This window comes from Brachycentrus maculatus, unplaced genomic scaffold, assembly GCF_059751285.1.
Source record: "Brachycentrus maculatus isolate JH-2025_06_01 unplaced genomic scaffold, ASM5975128v1 h1tg000595l, whole genome shotgun sequence".
Classification (NCBI taxonomy): Eukaryota; Metazoa; Arthropoda; class Insecta; order Trichoptera; family Brachycentridae; genus Brachycentrus; species Brachycentrus maculatus.
The window spans coordinates 13,607-34,059 of NW_028281335.1; the positions used below are offsets into that span (position 1 = coordinate 13,607).

Genomic DNA, 20,453 nt, shown 5'->3' on the forward strand with positions numbered 1-20,453 from the left:
ATGAATCTCAGAGTATAAAGCAAAATAGCCACAAAATATACAATATGGAAATTTTTGTAATAAAGCTGGCTACAATTGTATTAATTTATTCAAATTTTATCTTATCCCCCTTTTTTCACCTAAAAAATCAATATTATTCATGAAACAGAACACCGAATGATTATATGGTCTAGTGGATAATTCACTCATATAAATAATCCACTAAATAATCGAAACCACAATCGAGTAATAAGAACGTATAATTATGAAATTGATTATCAATCTAAAACAAAATACAATATCTAACATATATTACTAAAAATAAAAATGTTCGTTTGTTCAACATCATACTCTTATGATGTTAAATAAACGAACAGTCACCAATGGTGCATAGAGCACTATATCGTATCGTACACGAAGGCAAGGTGATCGCTCCTGTCCTCCAGGTACCAGACGAAGGTAGTATTAGATAAATATTATATTGAAAATTTATTCGTATTTATTTTCACCCCCAAGGCATCGAACCCGGAGTCTCTAGCATGGAAGATGAACGTCCTGACCATTATATAATATAGGGTCCGCCATCTAAAGTTTTTTTTTTCAACTAGTGCTTATTTCGTGAATGGTAATACTTAGCTCATGTCTGATTTGACAGATAATTAGTTTTATCCTTCCGCTGAGCGAATATGGTTGTGTATACGCTTGAACAACGCTGGAAAATATTGCGACATTACTTTGAAAATCATGGTAATGTTGCAGAATGTGTGCGAAAATTGCGTACGGTTTTTGGAAGAAGAGAAGCACCGTCAGCTCCGTATGTTCGTTATCTTGTGAAAAAAGTGAAAGAAACTGGCATCCTCATCGATAAACCAAAGCGTGAAAAGCCAAAAACAGTGCGTACACCCGAGAATATCGATGTTGTGGCAGAAAGTGTGCGTGAAGCGCCATCAACATCAATTCACCGTCGTTCTCAACAATTGAACATTTCGGAGACATCATTGAGACGAATTTTGCATAAAGACCTTGGTATGACGCCATACAAAGTCCAATTGGTTCAGGAGTTGAAGCCAACTGACCATCCAATGCGTTTTCGCTTCGCTGAGTGGGCCTGCGATCGACTTACAGAAGATGCCGATTTTGCCAAAAAAATCATCTTTTCGGATGAAGCTCATTTTGATCTTGGCGGGTATGTAAACAAGCAAAATTGTCGTATTTGGGGCACAGAAAACCCGCACGCATACATTGAAAAGCCGGTACACCCAAAACGAGTCACTGTTTGGTGCGGATTTTGGTCCAGAGGCATAATTGGGCCATTTTTCTTTGAAAATGAGCAAGGAGTGGCCGTTACAGTCAATGGCGATCGTTATCGGGCCATGTTGAACGGATTTTTGTTCACAAAAATTGAAGAGGAGGATATTGGCAACATTTGGTTTCAACAGGACGGCGCTACGTGCCACACAGCCGAAGCTAGTTAGTTTTTTTTTTATAGCATTTTCAAAAAAAAAAAGTTATTTGGCGGACCCTTTACTACGAAGATGGACTGGCGGTAGCAATATTCAAACACATACTGAATACTCAAAGTATCACTTTATGTAACCTTGAGGTAATATTTTGAGAAAATGGCGCCATATAAATTATCATTATTTTTATTATATGAATAAGTCGAATAAATAAAGAATCATGTTTGTCTCATCATCATTCAGTGAAAACGTACATTGATTGGCTATTCTAAGTATAAATGGAGGTTGGTATTTTATTCGTACTAAGTATTATACTTTATCTTTATTTCTTAGTGCAATTAGACCTTATAATTAACAAAAACAAAAAACTTTTTGAATTATATAAACTATTGGTTTCTCTGTATAGAGGCTGTCAATCCAATTATTTCTTCAAACGGGATGAATAATTCATGTCTTAAATTATAAATGATGAATCGGTTTAAAGTTTGGCAGTGCGAGTGTCGCTTTAAATAGCACGCCTAATAGACCGAGCCGTCGAATCGGATAACCCGGTCTTAAGATCCAACAAACACTCGAGTAGAAGGGCGTATAATTAGTAATATGAAGTCACTTAGTCAATAGAAACGAACTTATTTCAATATTCAGGGTAGAGAAACGCTCGGCAAATACTTTGTGAAGTGCTTTACAAATGTAAACAGGATTATCCGTGAGACTATTTAAAAGATGAGATGAATAAGAGAGACTAATATATGTAAGAATCCTTGAATAGGAATGGCGGACGAACCAATTTCCCTGAAATAATCGGTAGACTACATATCTTAAAACATTTTTTTTAACTCCGTGCCATATGTACGAGCATGTATATTATATTGGTCCGCAACGGAATACTCTATATGACCTATCTCAAACCACTGAGGTCCTTTGCCAGGAATAAAGGCAGACTAGCGTATTAATACATATTTGATATTCGATAAAAACAAAATTATTTTTAAAAAAGAGATATATTTGTGTTTTTTATTGTTTACAAAAATACTTAAATTTCATACTATTTGTGAGCCTAAGCAGCTTATTATAAGAAATAGGTAGGTATCAAATTGTGGTAAAGTGGGTTCAAACCGAGAAACTCTCAAGAGTCTGCGACACTAACCACGGGACCACAACCCGACACAATAATAAATATAAAACTCAAGCTTGTCGTGCATATAGAATATAGTACCAAATTACTATTGGACTAATCAAGAAGCGTGACGTCGCAGTGATCTTTTAAGAATTATTGTCCTTGTGTTCAAATGGGTAGGTTGTATTCAATGTCATCCGTAGATTGATAAGGAATTAGATGAAAAAAGCTCATGAGATACTAACAAATAGAATCACGTGATAAGTTGCACTTATCGTGGAGTGAGTTATTGATCCGTCAAACTACTATCTTATCTATTATCAGCTCATGAATATGTGTGGGTGTAAGGTACATTAAGAGGGCGTAGCCATGTATGTATATGAACATATGTTTATGTATACCAAATATATAAATGACTATAAACTCATGACAGTCAAACAATTGTTAGAATAATCCTTAAATGTATGCATTTAATTTCTCAAAAATTTCACTAATAATAACATATGTTACTATGTATAACATTCAAAGAATCGCAAGGCTTAAAACACAGAAACATACCAAAAAGGGCAAACATACCAAGTTTGGTGAAAGGACTTGAATGAGGAATATTTCTCAATCAAGCTCCATAACCATATCCATTATCCATTAAATTGGTAAAAAAGGAATTACTTATAAAAGGGCTACTTCTAATAGGATAATTGGAGTGAGTAAATACAAAAAAAATCGTGTTATTTAGCCATATCATTAATGATTTTAGATCTCCTTAAAATTTAAAAGCTTTCTAATGGAACAAGTATTGTGAAATGTTCCTTCGGCATAGGAAAACCAAGTGAGGGCATATTATTATAAAATTTAAAGGAATATTATGTGTTGTACGAAATAAATAAATAAAAATAAAGATTTGATTTTTACCTAATGGAACGTCGCATTATACAGATAATGATCAGTACAGATACATATGTACATGTATTAATCACAAGCCGTCAGTACATTTTATTACAAATAGCATAAAAATAATAAATGAACATAGGTTTTAGACAAAGTTTGTGTACTAATGTTTTAATTACATTTTTAATGTACGTATGGAAGGATTAATTTTCAATATATGTGATTTATTTCGTTATCTTTCTACTGGGTTGTTTTATATCAACAGTCCTTACTAAGCACATTGGCTCGTCGATTTTCCGGTTAAGTGGGTCTAAGCTGGCGATTTCACAGTTTCTCTTTAGCCTGATCTCCACCGCTAATTGTTACAAATTGGTGACATCTGGGAGGAATAACCGTCGTAGCTCATAATTTCTCGATTTGGTACAGGCCAGCAGATCTTATAACCGAAATTGCTGAACAATATTAAGAAACGATCATACTTAGAGATAACGTCCTCTGTTCGGGTATTCAAAAATAAATTATTAAATCGTACTTGCTGTAAAACGAGTGGACGTTTTATTTGTTTTTAATTTGGGTATTTATGCGAATGTTTTTTCCTCTCAAATATTTAAAAATGTAAATAGTTTTTTGTATAATGTTTTTATTTTATTTTTAAAGGAAAAACCCGCAATGCTCCTCCTTTAAGAGGCTTGTCTGCAGGTAAGATAGTAAGGATAGGGAAGGTAAATATGAAAAAACATCACAAACACCCAGGCCAATTGAAAATAAATATTTCTTGAATTCATTTTGTAATTGGCGGAAATCAACCCAGGGACGCCAGTTTTGCAGTAGAGCGTCTACACAACTATGCCACTGCGTTTGTCTCAACATAAATGAAGAAGAATACGGAAGTATTTACAGAGCTTATGAGACTGTCGTAGAGTAATCTTTACAGACGTGCAAGATATATTATTCTACTCTTGATTGACAATTAAACTACTAAACATTTTAGAACTCCTACATATGTCATTGATCTCATGATGCTGTACATATGAGTACACACATCCTAATTTTTTTTTTTTTTTTTATGAATTTATTTCATAGATATATTTTTTTACTATATGTATAACTGGTCTTTAGGCGTGGCCTGTGTTGATCCGAAATACTTACGTGTTGATACAATTTTTATTTTTTTTATTATTATTATTCTCCTATTTATTTATTCATATTAATTTATTATATTACAATATGATCATGGAAAATATTTTTATTTTTCTTGTATTGTAATTTATTTTTCGTAAAAATAGTATATTTGCTTATACTTATATTTGCTCATGTTTAATGTCACATTAGATATAAATTAGTGTCCGTTCAAATACGCCTAGACGGAGCGACATGGGGCGGTTTCTATAAAATTATCCTACGAGCTGTCGTAAGCTTGTTATTCTTGATGTAGCTTGACATTGACTTCATTTGTGGATGTTCCCGATACTCATTTAAGTAATTGGGAGATTATCTTCGCTCGTTTGGTAAATTGTATGTATTGTGGACTAATAACGGATCGTTAACTTATTTCTTCAATTGGTTAATTGCAGAGGAGTTTACCTTAAATGCATGACCAGCGGATATTTAACAATGACCTTTTTAAATGTTAGCACTAAATGCATCAATCGAAAATCCTCTTTATATCAATTTTGTTCGACGTAGGTTTTTAAAAAAAAAATTATCCATATGTTTAAGTGAATTTTAACATGGTAAATATTACTATTTCTTAAAATCTATTATGACACGTGTTTCGATGCATTCCGCACCATTTTCAAACACCGTAGAATGAGTGGAATGCATCAAAACACGTGTCATAATTTTTAAAAAGTAAATTGGTATTTACTAAGTAAAACTTAAGTTAAAAACGGATATTTATTCCCACAAAATCATTGCCAAATCAATTAATGAAATCATTCATTAAATTCGGAACTGTTAAAAAATTACACTTATCCATTTTTTTGGTTTAATAATTCAACCTCCGTAGTAAAATGGTTAATGCGTTTAACTACAGTGCTGAAGTATTCAAATTTAATTTCCAGAGGAGTAAAAACAAATAAACGAGATTTTTCACTTATTTATTTAAAACGACCCTTGACTCATACCCAAAGCGTAGAATTGATCACCTTGTCTTCATATAATTAACGATCAAAATTATACTCTTCGATACAATGTAGTGCCCAATTCACTATGGCAAATATGTGAAAATATGTTTTTGATCAATTCCACTTTCATTATTTAAGTATTTGAAAAAAAGGGTGTTAAAACTCAAAGTTGTTTTAAAAATATTTTTTTATGTAATAATACATCACTACAAAAATATACCATCTATTCTAACTTTTCCTTTGTCTGTTGGTAAATTGTGAGATGCAAAACATTTTTTGAATTGGAATATTTAACTTTCAGATAAATCATTTATAATTGCGGTGTAGCAATAGCTTTTAATGTGTTTAAATAATTATTTGGTATTTAAGATAGCAACTTGGGTAATGCTTTGAGCCGACCCTGTAAATGTCAATAGTCACCCTCTTGAAACGCTTCTAAGTTGCACTAAGTTATTCGCCTAATATCCAGTGATTCACACAAGAAATAAATACTCGTAACCCTTGAGGAACGGAAAAATGTTTGAATGAGGAAACATTGTTTTCTAAAAAAATACGGAAAGTGATATAAAAATCTTTTTTTAAATTTGTTAAAATACTAATTTATCACAAAACCAACATCATTGAAAAAAATACAAAAGGTTGTTATTTTAAAATATGGTTTTATTATCGAATGACTTTCTGGAATCTCGGGTTGATTTGTAGAATTAGAAACAGTAATATTAGTAATTTTTCACTCTGTTATCATTAAATATCACCTTTGCATGATATCTGTGTTTACAGGACACTTGATCAATACGATCGAGTGTTCTATGCTCCAATGGGTGGAGATTATTGTGAGAGTAACAATTTACGCATACTGCCGGCTTTTTCACACCACTTTATCTTTAAAAACATTCTTCGCCTCTTTTACATTAATGGATCTCCTGATACATACCGGCAGATAAATACAACTTCTGACCACTTTTAAGTACTTGCAGTACTTGATATATTCAAGTTTTCTTTTATCTTTGTCTGCTTCTATTTGCAACTTTATTGGTCACTTATGTATATTTGTTTTACGATTATTTTTTTTACGAATTTTTTCCAAAAACCATTTTCATTTTACTAAACCTATCTAAATTACATCGATAACGCCTATTAACTGCTTTTTATGTTAATAATTATTTTCCGAACAAATAAAGATAATGAGTACTAAAATATTGAAAGCATATTATTGAAATTGAGTGAAAAAAGAACGGTAAAACAAATTTATGAGGCAAATGTAAGTGGAAAAAGGAGCAGAAAAAGACTGAGAAAAACATGGCTCGATCAGGTATGCCAAATACTTGAAAGTGGTCAGGTTAGGAGTCGTAACATGCGGTGAGTATGTATGAGGAGATGCATGAACGTGGAAGAGGCGAAGAATGTTTGCAAAGACAGAGTGGTGTGGTGGTCTATTCTCTCTACCTACCCCTGCGGAGAAGCGGCGTGATGGTTAGTTAGTTAGTTAGTTATATTATTGAAATTTTAGCAGGGTTAAAAAAATCTACTGGAATATAGGGTTAAATAACAAACATAATTATGAGAGTTGACATAAGAAATTTAGGACCGACAAGTTTTGTAATTTGAGCTTTCCACTGTTACCACCGCTTCCCACTTTGGTTAACCAATATCTAATATTATCGTAATAGTAGTTTGAAGAGTTAATTAGTTAATTGAAGCAATTTAAATTATGTTTCTGATTATTGATGTCAATCAATTAAAATAAATTGTAGTAATACTTTGGCATATAGAAAGATATTTTATTTTATTTAATGAACATAAATTTTACAATCATGGCTTAATTTTTCACCTCATATGAATAAAATAAACACAAATATGTAACATTAACAATCTTTAAAAAAATTTTACTAATTTTATTTGCTCAATTTTTAAAGATATTTATATCAAGATACTTAGATATAAATATCCCAAAAATGATACAACATATACCTATTTCTTCAAAAAACCCTTGTCAACAATTTAGACAAGACTGTCGTGTAGTTGTAGTACCAGATTGCGAATTCGTCATCACTGGTTCAATTCCTACCAAATTCAAGAGAGTGCTTAAATTTAATTAGGATGATTAACATAAATTTTAACCAATTTAGTTCTATAATTTTTTTATGGAGCTACCTAGAAGTGCGATCATGCTCTTCGGCACTAAAACGATTAACATTTAGTTTTTGGAGGAGCGTAGTGAACTACCATAGAGTAAAACACCTACAACATTTTTAATGTGGACAGTTTCAATTTCATTTAATTTAATCGGAAGACTACAAAACATACGTATCTGAAAATTGTATGCAACTATTGATTACTATCAATATACTAGCAATGAAGGTTAATGATGTAAAAAAAGAATAAGAGAGACCTCTCATAACGTTCATAGTTACACTCTCGGGTAACTTGAATATCCAGTGGAACCCCTCTTAACGAGTAATTCGCATAACGAGGAAAAAAGATTTGAAAAAGTTGCTTCCTTAACGAACCAGTTACAGAGAAAAGGCAAGTCCTTTTTTTACAACATGAACTTATGAGACGGGACTTCCGCGCTAGTCAAAATAAAAAATAATTCTCTTTACAAGTGTTTCGCTTAACGAGTAAGATTCTGGAACGAATTTTGCTTCGATATGAGAGGTTCCGCTGTACCAGTTGAAATGAAAATTGCACCTAAACTGTAAATAAAACTGTGTATGCATTTAACAATGAATAAGAATTTGAACCGAATTCCAGAACAGTTGCTTGGGTTTTAAGGTCAAAAACGTTAGGTGGGGATTCTCCGGCTCCCATTCCCCAAGTGACCTCCAATCCTGCGGGGTCCCCCTCACCCGAACACAATGGGGTACACTCTGTTCAAGTACCAGGCTCCTTTGTTACGTTCAAATGTCATCCCTCATTGAACATTTTTGTTCCCGATGAGCAAGAGTGGGGGCGTATTGAACAATGTTGCCTTTTGACGGGAAACGAAAATTGAAGCCGGATGCACTTTGGCATTGAGAATTTTTATGGTAGATATGTATCATATTATATGTTTTCTTCTTCTTTTTTAAGAGCCCTCTGACCTCCAACGCTGGAAATACGCCTTTTCCTTATTTCCATTTCCTCCTCCTTCCGGAAGAAATATTATATGTATAGGTACAGTACCAATATCGTTCGTTACGTATCAAAATGTAGGCCATATTTGAGTTATCAAAACTGACTACTTCACTGTCGAAAGTAAGGATTTTGCTAGATTTTTGAAAGCTTTCAAATATTTACAACATTCTGAGTGTGTCAAAATACTTGTTCACAAAATCTGGATTATCTCCAATTACTGGAAATATTTTCACATTATTTTTTGACATCTCATCAAAGATGAAGAATATTGAAGTCTGACTGCCCAGACTTATTGTTATTATTGATGAGATATTCAAAATTAAAACTTTAAAATATTGTTTGAAATTGGATGCTCAAATTGTGGAGTTACTTTACATCAATTGATTCAGCTGTTACTTTGTGGTAATATATATACATTTTTAATTTAAGTGTTACTTAATAAACCACTTTTGTCTTAAATCTGTTATGACACGTGATTCGATGCATTCTGCATTATTTTGTGATGGTGTTTGAGTTATAAATAGCTCATTCTCAAAGGTTAACTATATGCCTCACCTTGAAAGAACGGAGTAACTTTCAAGCTAAAGTCAACTTGGTATTGGAATTTGATAAACGTATCAAAGTACTTTTTGTGCAATTGAATATCAAGTATAAATTTTTAAATCCTGTTTCCGTAAATTGTAACTGGTATACGTATCTATGTATTTTCTAACTTTTGACAGACAGTATGGTCAATTACTTTAGTAAGCCTGAAAACGGAGAACGGTTTGTAAACTTAGTTGGTCGGACAAGGCCTTTTAACCCCTAAAAAGAACCTTAAGTTTACGCTAAAGAAGCATATTACACGAATTTGTAGGATTGGGTGTTGATACTATTGAATATAAAAATGTAATTTGTAATTCTGAAATAAAAAAATAAAACAAATTGATAATATCTCTGTAACACGTTTTATTATTTATTAGTTTTTATTTATTTATTTTTGGTTTAATTCAAATGCTACTTGATTTATTTCATAAACGTTTTCCAGTGTATAAATTGATCACTAAAAATGGTCAGTGAAACGTCGCAAATCTTGTAAATGCCCAGACTTTTCTATACCATTCTCGAAAACATTTATACCACCGTTGAGATACATACCTTAATCAATAAATAATTTCGAGGAACAAAGTTAAAAATGTTAACACAATTTCAGTGATTAGCAATGAACTACCTTATGTTGCAAATTATAATAAACACTATATTTTAAGAATTACAGTCCATTAATAGAGAAGAGGACATTGAAACACAAATCAGGTAACAGTCCAGGGTAATATTGAATAAATATTGGGGTGAAAAAATCATTTATTTTTATTTAACCCCTCTTTTTGGGAATTGAACCCGGGACTTCCAGAACGGAAGCCGATCGTGTTGATCATTACACCACGGAAGCGGACTCATAAAGGATATATCATAAGACAACAAATATTTAATTGAGAATTCATTGTGTCATTTTTTTAAAAAAAAAAAACCTTCTTTATAACTCGTTCATTTTGGAATCCAATTTATAGTTGTGATGTATGTTAACACGTTACAATGCGTCTTAAACTTCTTTATTACTTGTACGATTTCACGTATTTTATTAGCTACGACGTAAAATTAAAATATGCTGCATAAAGCGAATCTTTCTCTGAAAGAACAATTCCAGATTTTTATAAAGTCATTACCGCAAAATAAGAAAAAAATAATTTGCATTTTGCCCATAGAATCTCCATGCTAAGTTAGTTACGACTCGGAGAGCGAACATTCTAAAAGGGACAAAGAGAGAATGAAACTCGCTTATTTCAGCCGATTACAACGTCATTGAAAAGGCCTTTTATACAATATTTATTAACTCCGTACTAAAAAGTAATAACCTTCTTAATACACAAAAGATTTCTTTTGCGTTCCTACTCCTTTATTTATTAACATTTTTTATTGTGTAATACTTGAATGAATAATTTGCAGTCCTGGAAATCTCTGCCGTATTGTATCCCTGCAGTTTCAATAAATAAATAATAAATTTAGTGATATTTCTGTATAAGGTTTCTATTTACTAGCAATTTTACCGGTCTTCTCCTTGATTAAGACTGTTTTTACTATTGTTTGAATTTTTCATTTTTGATTAAATTAATTTTAAAACTAATAACGGAGTTGAGATTTCTTGTTCCTATATCTGGGTTTTCTCCACATAGGAGTTATTCTAACCTGATTGTTATGACATTGATCATATATCTAGATGTGAATCAAATATAAAGAACTTTCGATAATTTAAGTAGTGAGGTGGTCAATCATAAGTAGAATGGTGAATGTTGCACGTGTGTTAAGTGATCACCTAACCGCCCTATGATAGGTCATTAGCTCTGTACCCAGACATCCATATCCTTCTTCATCTGTTAAAAATTGTAAAAAAATTAAGATTTATTTATAATTTTGGATAAAATATGTTTCATGCGATTTTCAAAATTTTCACGCTCTTAGCTCAAATGTTTTAAATGACCAAATTATTACGTGTCATAAAAAAGTTACCATGTGTCATAAAATTTACTAACTAACTTACCATCACGCCGATCCCCCGCAGGGGTAGGCAGAGAGAAACGAACGCCACACCACTGTGTATTTGCAAACATTCTTCGCCTCTTCTACATTCATGCATCTCCTCATATTCGACGATTATTACGACTCCTGAACCGGCCTTTTTAAAAAAAATTAAACTGTTTATATTTTATACATATTAAAATTAAAATATTTTAATGTATACTTATTATTTTTTTTTACATTACCATCAGTCTAATATATCCGTAATAACAAAACCTGGTCACAAGTAAATTAAAAATGCGTAAAAGCAGAATATGTTAATATATTTTATTTCTTTCACCGAATATTGTTTCAGCAATATTTTTTTCACGTTTGTATTATTTATTAATATCCTGTGTAATCTTTTATCTATAAATAATCGAAATAAAAAAAATTGAGTTCGTATGATGTTTTCATATCAACATCAAAGATCAGTAAATACATATATGTTGACAAAAATGTTTTCTCAGAATTTTTCTATTTTCTCTAAATGGAATATTTTTCGGTAAATTTGGCCGAATAGGTTGGAAAAGATATTTTGGATCCCTAAATCATGTTGTTGGTTTCGTATTGTGCTTTCTTGTGAGTTAATCTTCTTCCATTTTGTATGTAAATCGAAAAAATGGAATGTAAATACGAATTCTTTGAATGGAATCTTATTTACGTTTATAATGAAATTACCCAACCTTCAATCTTCTTCTCAAAATATATTTGGGACATACATTTAGAAACGTTTCCTTCACATAAAAAACATACAATGATAATATATGAATAACATATATTTTATTTTAAATATTATAACCTAAAAATCGTAAAAATAATGTTGTGTTAATACCTCTCCAAACACAAGCGCTTCGTCTCTTTTTGGAAAAGCATAACATAATTTTTAAAATGTATTGTATAAAGTAGTTATAATAATAATATAATGTATTTAATTTTGTAATAAAGTAATTATTTAAACATTATATATTCTTATTCATTAAAATTCACTCAATATTTGATATTCCACGTGAATTTTTTTATTGCTTTACATACGAATATTATTTTAATAATTGAATTTTACTGTCGCAATTCGCAACTGTTTGCTTTTCACGATCAATTCATAAAAAAATCCGAACATTTGAATATGAGAAAAATTTCAATTAGAACGATCTGAAATGACACAATATTAAATTCTTTTTCAGCTTCACAAACGATGCAGATTCTCAGATTTCAGGAGAGCTTTAATATATTTTTTCTACGACTCGACCGTAATGAACACGAACGGTCCAAATTCTGGGATCTAGATATTTGATGGGATACATGTAATACAAGTGAAGTAGTTTAAATTGAAGGACGTTACTGCATATATAAATTAAAATGTTGGAGGTAGAGAAACAACGTATCGGGCACTCAAAGTTATACATCTGTACTCTACAAACTTTTGTAAGAAATAACTTACAAAATCTGCTTGGTATTTTTAAATGTTATGTCGACATAAAACTAAAGTAAATTGACAAAAGATTTGATGATAATGCCCTTAAATTATCACATACAAATCTGGATTTATCTCCAACAAATTTTGACCGAGACTTTGAGAAATCTGTGCAAAATTGTTGTAAGGGTATTTGAAATTGCAGAAACAGAATTTCCCCACAAGAATATTGGTGTTCTTTTATACAATGTTTACTAAATTGCCTGATAACCATGAAGCCATGAAGCAACCCCGATATGATCTTGAACTTTGTGCGGGTTGTGTAAGCCTATTGGGGTGGCTCGATAGCCACCATTCTGAGTAAACACATTTTACCACTAAACCCTTAAAGGAAAACCAGCGTATTAACATTTACAAATAAAGCAATCGTCATGTAACATAAACATTTTTATCGAATACCAATTATGTGAGAATCTCAAACACCATACTAGTATAAAATATTCATTTGTCGCTTACTAATGACAATAATAAGTTGCTATTTAGGAAATTAAAATATTTTTTACGATTTTTTGGCAAATGATAACATATATTTTAAAAAATATTCTAACACTCAATAGTCATTAAAATAAAATTATTACGGTCTGACATTTGTACAATAATAAAAAAAATTAAAGAGAGAAAAAAGATTTGAAAATAAAATAAATTAATCGAATTGAACGATGAATGATAAGGAGAGTGTAATATTACTATACCACAAAGTTAACAATTCTTTTAATAAGCAAAAAAAACAAAAACATAAACATATTTGTCAGTCACCTGTGAAAGGACCCTGTGTGAAACCTGTGTGTTTCTGCTTGTGTGAAGACTTATTATTTATTAATTAAATAAATAATACCATATATTGATTCCGCAATAACTTTGTGGAATAAAATATTGATAATTTTAAATACTAAACACTTGTAAAATACTTCTTATGGATTTAAAATATTGATTAATAATATGTTTTTCTAAAATACATCACCTACATTATTCGTGGTTTCATTACATTGTTCTCTATTTATTTTCCCACAACCTCTTTATATACCTGAATAATTTATTTTGTCGTGGGTTGTAACAATCACTTGTCGATGAAAACAACGGAAGTTTTCGAAACTATTCATGTGTAATGAAATAAAATTCAATAAGTGGTATACAAGCGGGTTTGATTTTTTAAATAACAAAATACTAATAATAAATATTTTATTATAAAAGAATACGGTTTAAATCAGTTACATTTTATAAGCTTAGAGATTAAGACCGTTATTATAAAATAGAGATCAGAAATAATAATATATACTTGGGTGGGGAGTTCAATTCCTGCTTTTATAAAGCTGTTATGGAAGTTCTCCTGCTCTGTTGTGAGAGGTCACTAGAATAATGTGTGGTTCAGTTTTTTTTAAACCATTGTTTGTGTGTTGGTATAGTAAAAAAAACGTTTATACTTTTATCTATTATGCGTTTGCATTGAAAGACAATATAAACACACTTTTGGATTGTAATGAAATTAATTTTAGGCATAATATACCTGAAATAATACTTTTGTGAGAAAGATACAGTGTTTTTCCTCGGGGATTTCAAATAGGCGAGTTGGCAAAGGTTTTGGGATCCTGATTTAGATTGTATCAGAAATGTGTCACCGAAGGTTGTTTAGGGCACATCTGAGTGTTTGTCTTGTTCATTTTCTCCTCACAAAACGTTTCAATAACGTAGCGACAAAATAAAGAAAATGAAATACTTTTTATCTCTATCAAATCTCCCGTGTCATGTTTGGGTATTCGAATCATTAGACAATACGTTCGGTGATTTTCAAGAAACAACAAGATATTGTAAGAACGTCGTATCGAAAAAAGCTCACCCCTTATGTTATTTTTCGTACATTTGCCTTAAAAAAGTTTTTAAAAAATATTAAGGAAGTTTTTTTGTTATATTACAGTTATATTTTCGGAATTTTACTAACTTAGTTCAATATGTTCATGTTACAACAAGGACCTATACGTATGTTTTAAACAAATACGTCATTTACAATATCTAATTTGGAGAAAATACTTATATGGGTAATCTAGATTCCTTATTACGTATTTGTCTCAATAGAGGTAATACATGTACAATTCCTTTTTGTTATAGTGATTTTACTATACCGTTTTGCTATAATTTATATTTATTTTCATTTAAATACCTAGTAATCATTCAAGCATTAATGTCTCTAATATGCGTCGATTATCACAAAAATGTATTTTTAATTCGATTTAAATAATACAGAAGAATACTGAAAGTCTCATTTTCAAGGAAATTAATTATGAGTTATAAAGAAGTCTGACAACTTTTCTCATTTTACAAAAAAAAGTTCCCCTTCTGAAAATGCTTTATTGGAAGAATACCTATTAAAAATAATGGAAATAGAGACAGATATTCCAGAAAGTTCCACTTTTTAATGAGGAATCAATTTATAATATCGAGAATTCATAATATTTTGAGAAACGTTTTATAATTACAAATATTTTTAAATAATTGAAGCTGAAAAAGCAACAACTGAATGAATGATTTACATATTAATTATTAATACGATATACAAAATAGATCATTTACAAATTCATGAAATATGAATCCTTTGAATTTTTATTTTCGCTTTATTTCTGTCAAAATATGTCATTAAAAAGTGAAATGTGTTTCGAAATATAATTATTTATTGATATCACTAACAGTCACATATTATTTTTTGACACTCATCAAAGATGAAGAAAAATATGGAAGTCTGGGCATTTACGGGGCTAACGACCGTTTTAGGCTGGTTTAAGTGATCATTTTACACACGTGTAACATTTACCAATTCTACCCATTATTGACAACCACACTACTCAAATTCTTGGATGTTCTATATATATATGAACCAATTTAGAAACCTTGTTCTTGAATCACTAGAACTTCGCTTGAGACATATGTTGGTAAGATGAAAAGAAGCTTTTTATTGAGCAGAAACTCTTATATTAGTATGTGAGGTCCGAATCCTGGATTGTAATCACATACATGAGAAACGCCAGAAAATATCATTTTCATTTTTATTATATTAGCTTAAAATTTTACCAGTTAATTTATTTACTATATTTTGAGTGTGTCCAAATGCTTGTTAACAAGTCTGGATTAACTCCAATAATTGCACTATTTACATGAAAATAAATATGTACAATACTCGTGTTAATTTATAAAAATATGTATTCATTGATTTTGCAATCAACTATTTAAAAAAAAATAAACACTTATATTTTACCACTTATTGAGTTTTATTTCATTACACACGACTTGTTTCGAAAACTACAGATGTTTTCATCGAAATGTGATTGCAAAATTATCACATTGTTTCTGTAATCACCTGTCGATGAAAACATCTGAAGTTTTTGGAACTAGTCGTGTCTAATGAAACAAAATTCAATAACTGGTGTAATACACGTGTTTAATTTTTTTAAACCATTTATTTAGTCAATGTTTGTTGACATTGTTCCGACTAGACTCTATCTAGATTTCTGACGACTTACTATCGCCATTCATTGGCCCACCGAAACGCTTAGCACGCAACACGGTGTCGAGTGATTATAATACCCACTTACAAGAGGATCGTAAGAGTTCACTTCCCCGGGTGAAGGGTCAACTTACACAAGGGGCGCCAGTCTAGCTTTTGTAAGACTTCTGAATGAAATATCATTCAATAAAGTCATTGGATACCGTACCGTCTCAGTGACACGAAACCTTGAAATGTACAGGTAAAAAGAGAATTCATTGCCGTTTTTTTATGTTTTTTCAGATAAATTAAAAAACCAAAAAAGTATTTATTTTTTTTATTAGTAAGTGAAGAAATTCATGGTGATAGGAATATGTCGTAAGTATCTACGTAGTTTTACTATTAGGATAATTTTTCTTTGGCATACGACGTTAAAATTCAATATTATTTTTTGACATCTCATCAAAGATGAAGAAGAATATGGATCAATGATTAAAGAAAACACTTCGTTTTTTACCACTTGAGTTTTATTATAGATTACATGTTTCAGAAGTTAAACTTCCATCATTTAGGTCTGTATAATAACTTATTTTATTATTATTAGTTATTATACAGACCTGAATGATGGAAGTTTAACTTCTGAAACATGTAGTCTATAATAAAACTCAAATGGTAAAAAACGAAGTGTTTTCTTTAATCATTGTAACATGTCTTACCACAAAGTTAATGCCGAAACAATAAATAAAAGAATATGGATGTTCCATATTCTTATTCATCTTTGATGAGATGTCAAAAAACAATATGAAAATAACTCCTGTAATTGGAGATAATCCAGATTTTATGAACAAGTATTTGGAAACACTCAAAATGTTGTAAATATTATTATTACTCTTCTTCTTTTTCTTCTTCTTCTTGGTGTGGGCCTTGTGGCCTATTTCAACAGGGATTAGCCTTGATTGTGATGTCAATTCCCAGCTGTCGATCCATTGGTGGTCTGTCAGAGAGTCGTCTATCTTAGAGTTGAGCGTACAGTGCAATAAATGAAATGTCTGTATGGTTCCATTCTCCTCACATCCGTACACCATTGTCTCGTTAGTTGCCTTCTCCACCTTACGAAAACTTCGATCTCGCATATTTTCCTTATAATAAAATATTATTATTATTAATTTTTATTAGACACTAGATCACTCATTTTGTGGATAATACATCAACATGATAGATGAAAATGTATAGTTTTTCAACGCAGGAAGATGGAAGTCTGAGCATTTCAAAGCTTTGCGAGCTTTCATTTAGCTGGCTCCAGTGATTACTTGGAAAGAATGGTGGGCGTTATACAAGTGTAAAAAGTGATTACTTAAAGCTAAATGCCAGGTTGTAAGCCCTGGGATTCTTGAACTTTTACTCTTCATCGTAATGTCGCATTCAATATTTCCAAAAACATTTATAAATAATTCTTTCATCATCCATTATCTCCACATGTCCAAATCATTATAATCGCTATACTATTCCTATCATTTAAATTTGAAATTTAATTTCTAATTGTATACAAAAATAATGTTATCAGGGAAAAAATATGTACTGAAAAAGAAAGATTTAACATAAATATATATTTTTGGTTAAAATGTTATTTTTACATCCTCGATCATTGCCATTCATCTCAATTTTATATAAAATTTTCATTCAATTTTTATATTCAATCATTCTTAGAAACCCTCCCCACGTATTAAAAATAAACGAAAATAATGAAAATAGGTAATGAAAAAGTTTTTTCAACATTCGAATTCAAGGTTTTTCCAAAATAACGCTTTAGAATATATTTTTATATATAAATTTAATATCTTAAAAAAAAACAAGACTTTTTATCATTGAAACAGATTTGTTATGTATAAAAATATAATTAAAATCAGAAATTACCATAAGAAAACTTAGAAATGAAATATAAGCTAATTAAGATTGAATATTTGTTTAAAAACTATAACTCTTTGAAAGATAATTTTGAATCGAATATACCAATTTGTTTGATAAACATTACTGTATTGCGATTTAACCTTTAACTAATCCTTTCATTGCCATAATAAAATAATGGTACTAAATTTTTAATGAGTTACACAATTATGTATAAATATTATAATTGATACATTTGCTACGAAATACATTTGATAAGTACCAAGTTATTCGAAATTTTACTCGACAAATTTATGATGACTTAACATAAACTTACCACAAACTAATAAATTGTGGAATTTGATGTTAATTTCATAGATTTTTACCTATATATCACTAAATATACTGACTTATCAAAACATAATAGTGAAAAAAAGGTCGGCTTTTTTTACCCACTTTTTTCCAAGAGGTTGACCACAGAATTGGTTTAAACATCACAGTTTTCTAGGCATCTCAAGAGAATTTGCAATAGTTTTTTTTACAAATCATTGTCGAATATTTGTAAGTCGTAAAAAAATCATTTTACTAAAATTACATTTCTTTATTTGAACAGTACAAGCCCTAACAATGTACTGTGTCGGCGTATTCGTGTCTGAGCCTTAGTAAGGGAGGAAGCCATTTTTTGTCGCAAATAATTTAAAGCATCACTCGTATCAGTTTACGGCCCTTTCAAATTAGCTAGAATAAGCTCTTTCACATATCAGGGAGACAATTTTAATATAAAATTCGTTTTCGCTTCTTACATGTTAATGTAATTCGAACCACCTCGTAAGACAAAATGTACCTTCATTTTACTAAAACATAAACACTTCACATGTACACAAAAATACCTTATTTTATATTTTATTTGTTTTTGTTTAAAAATCCATTATTACTTCTAACTTTATTTTACATTTTTTTATTTCTAATATTTTCTCAATTGTTTATTTTGAATATGCTTCTTACCTTATTTTTTTCTTATTTATTTATTATAATATGCTTCTTATGTCTATTTAATATATCTGTTTATTGTTTTTTTTTATATTTTGCCGTGTATTAGTTTTGGTTATTTAAAAAAATCTGTTTCTTTATTATTTGTGTGCCAGTCTTGTTAACCTTAATCCCACGCCTCAAAATGAGAAATAGAAAATACTCATCGGGAATATTATATATATGACTTATGTATGTAATATGTTTTGAAAAAATAAAACTTCTTCTTACCCCAATCGCCACCCAATGGCGCATAGGGCTTTGCATCGTATTGATATAACTAACTTTTTGACTAACTAACCATCACGCCCTTTCTTCGCAGGGGTAGGCAGAGGGAATGAACCGCCACACCACTCTGTCTTTGTAAACATTCGTCACCTCTTCCACATTTATGCACCTCCTCATACATACCCGCCGATTATTTCGACTCCTTAACCGACCACTATCAAGTATAAGACATACCTGATCATGCCAAGTTTTTCTCGGTCTTCCTCTGCTCCTTATTCCAAGTATATTCGCCTTATTAATTTGTTTTACCGTTCTTTCACCACGCATTCGTTTCACATATCCAAACACGTCTTTCTTAATTTTATTAATAGTGCTTCTTCTTCAAACCCTTATCCGCACCCAATGGTGCATAGGGCACTGCATAATATAAACGCAGTGTTATCTAGATCGTTAACACCTGAAGGAAAGGTGATCAGCCTTCCGCTTCAGGTACCAGTTCAGTTTAAAATTGAATGAATGTTAGAGTAAAAAAATCACTCATTATTTATTTGATCCCCCCCTGGGGATCGAACCCGGGACCTCCAGTTCGGTAGCCAAGCGTGCTGACCATTACATGAATAGCGCTTACCTCTTTGAATTATTTCCTTATTTCATAGAGATATAGTGATACTTAAATCGTTAATTGCACGTTGTTGAGGTGATCCAGTACCAGTACCAGTCCAGGGTAATATCACTCATATTTATTTGATCCCTCTCGAAATCGAACCCGGAATATCCAGAATGGTAGCGATTTTAACTATTTTTATTATTATCATTATATGCCTGCCTTCGAAATGTAATGGTCAGCACGTAATGGAGGTCCCAGGTTCCATTTGGGAGGTCAAATAAATGAAAGTGATTTCTCACTCTCATATTTATTCAATATTACCCTGGACTCGTACTTCAGGTGGAGGACTGATCACATTTTCTTTCATGTGTCAGCGATCAAGATAACGTTGCATTTATACGAAATAGTACCCAATGCATCATCGGGTGTGGATAAAGATTTAAAGAATTATTAATTATCAATTATTTTTATAATTTTTTG

At 30.9% G+C, this 20,453-nt stretch overlaps 1 protein-coding gene across 1 annotated transcript in view; it reads left to right on the forward strand.

The window, feature by feature from the left end:
- LOC148301181 (uncharacterized) overlaps positions 1-20,453 on the forward strand; it is a 50,182-nt gene that overhangs the window by 10,612 nt on the left and 19,117 nt on the right. Inside the window, exon 2 of the mRNA XM_088273690.1 lies at positions 8,325-8,524. Within this exon, the coding sequence (XP_088129816.1) occupies positions 8,325-8,524 (200 nt within the window). The remainder of the gene's footprint in view (positions 1-8,324; positions 8,525-20,453) is intronic.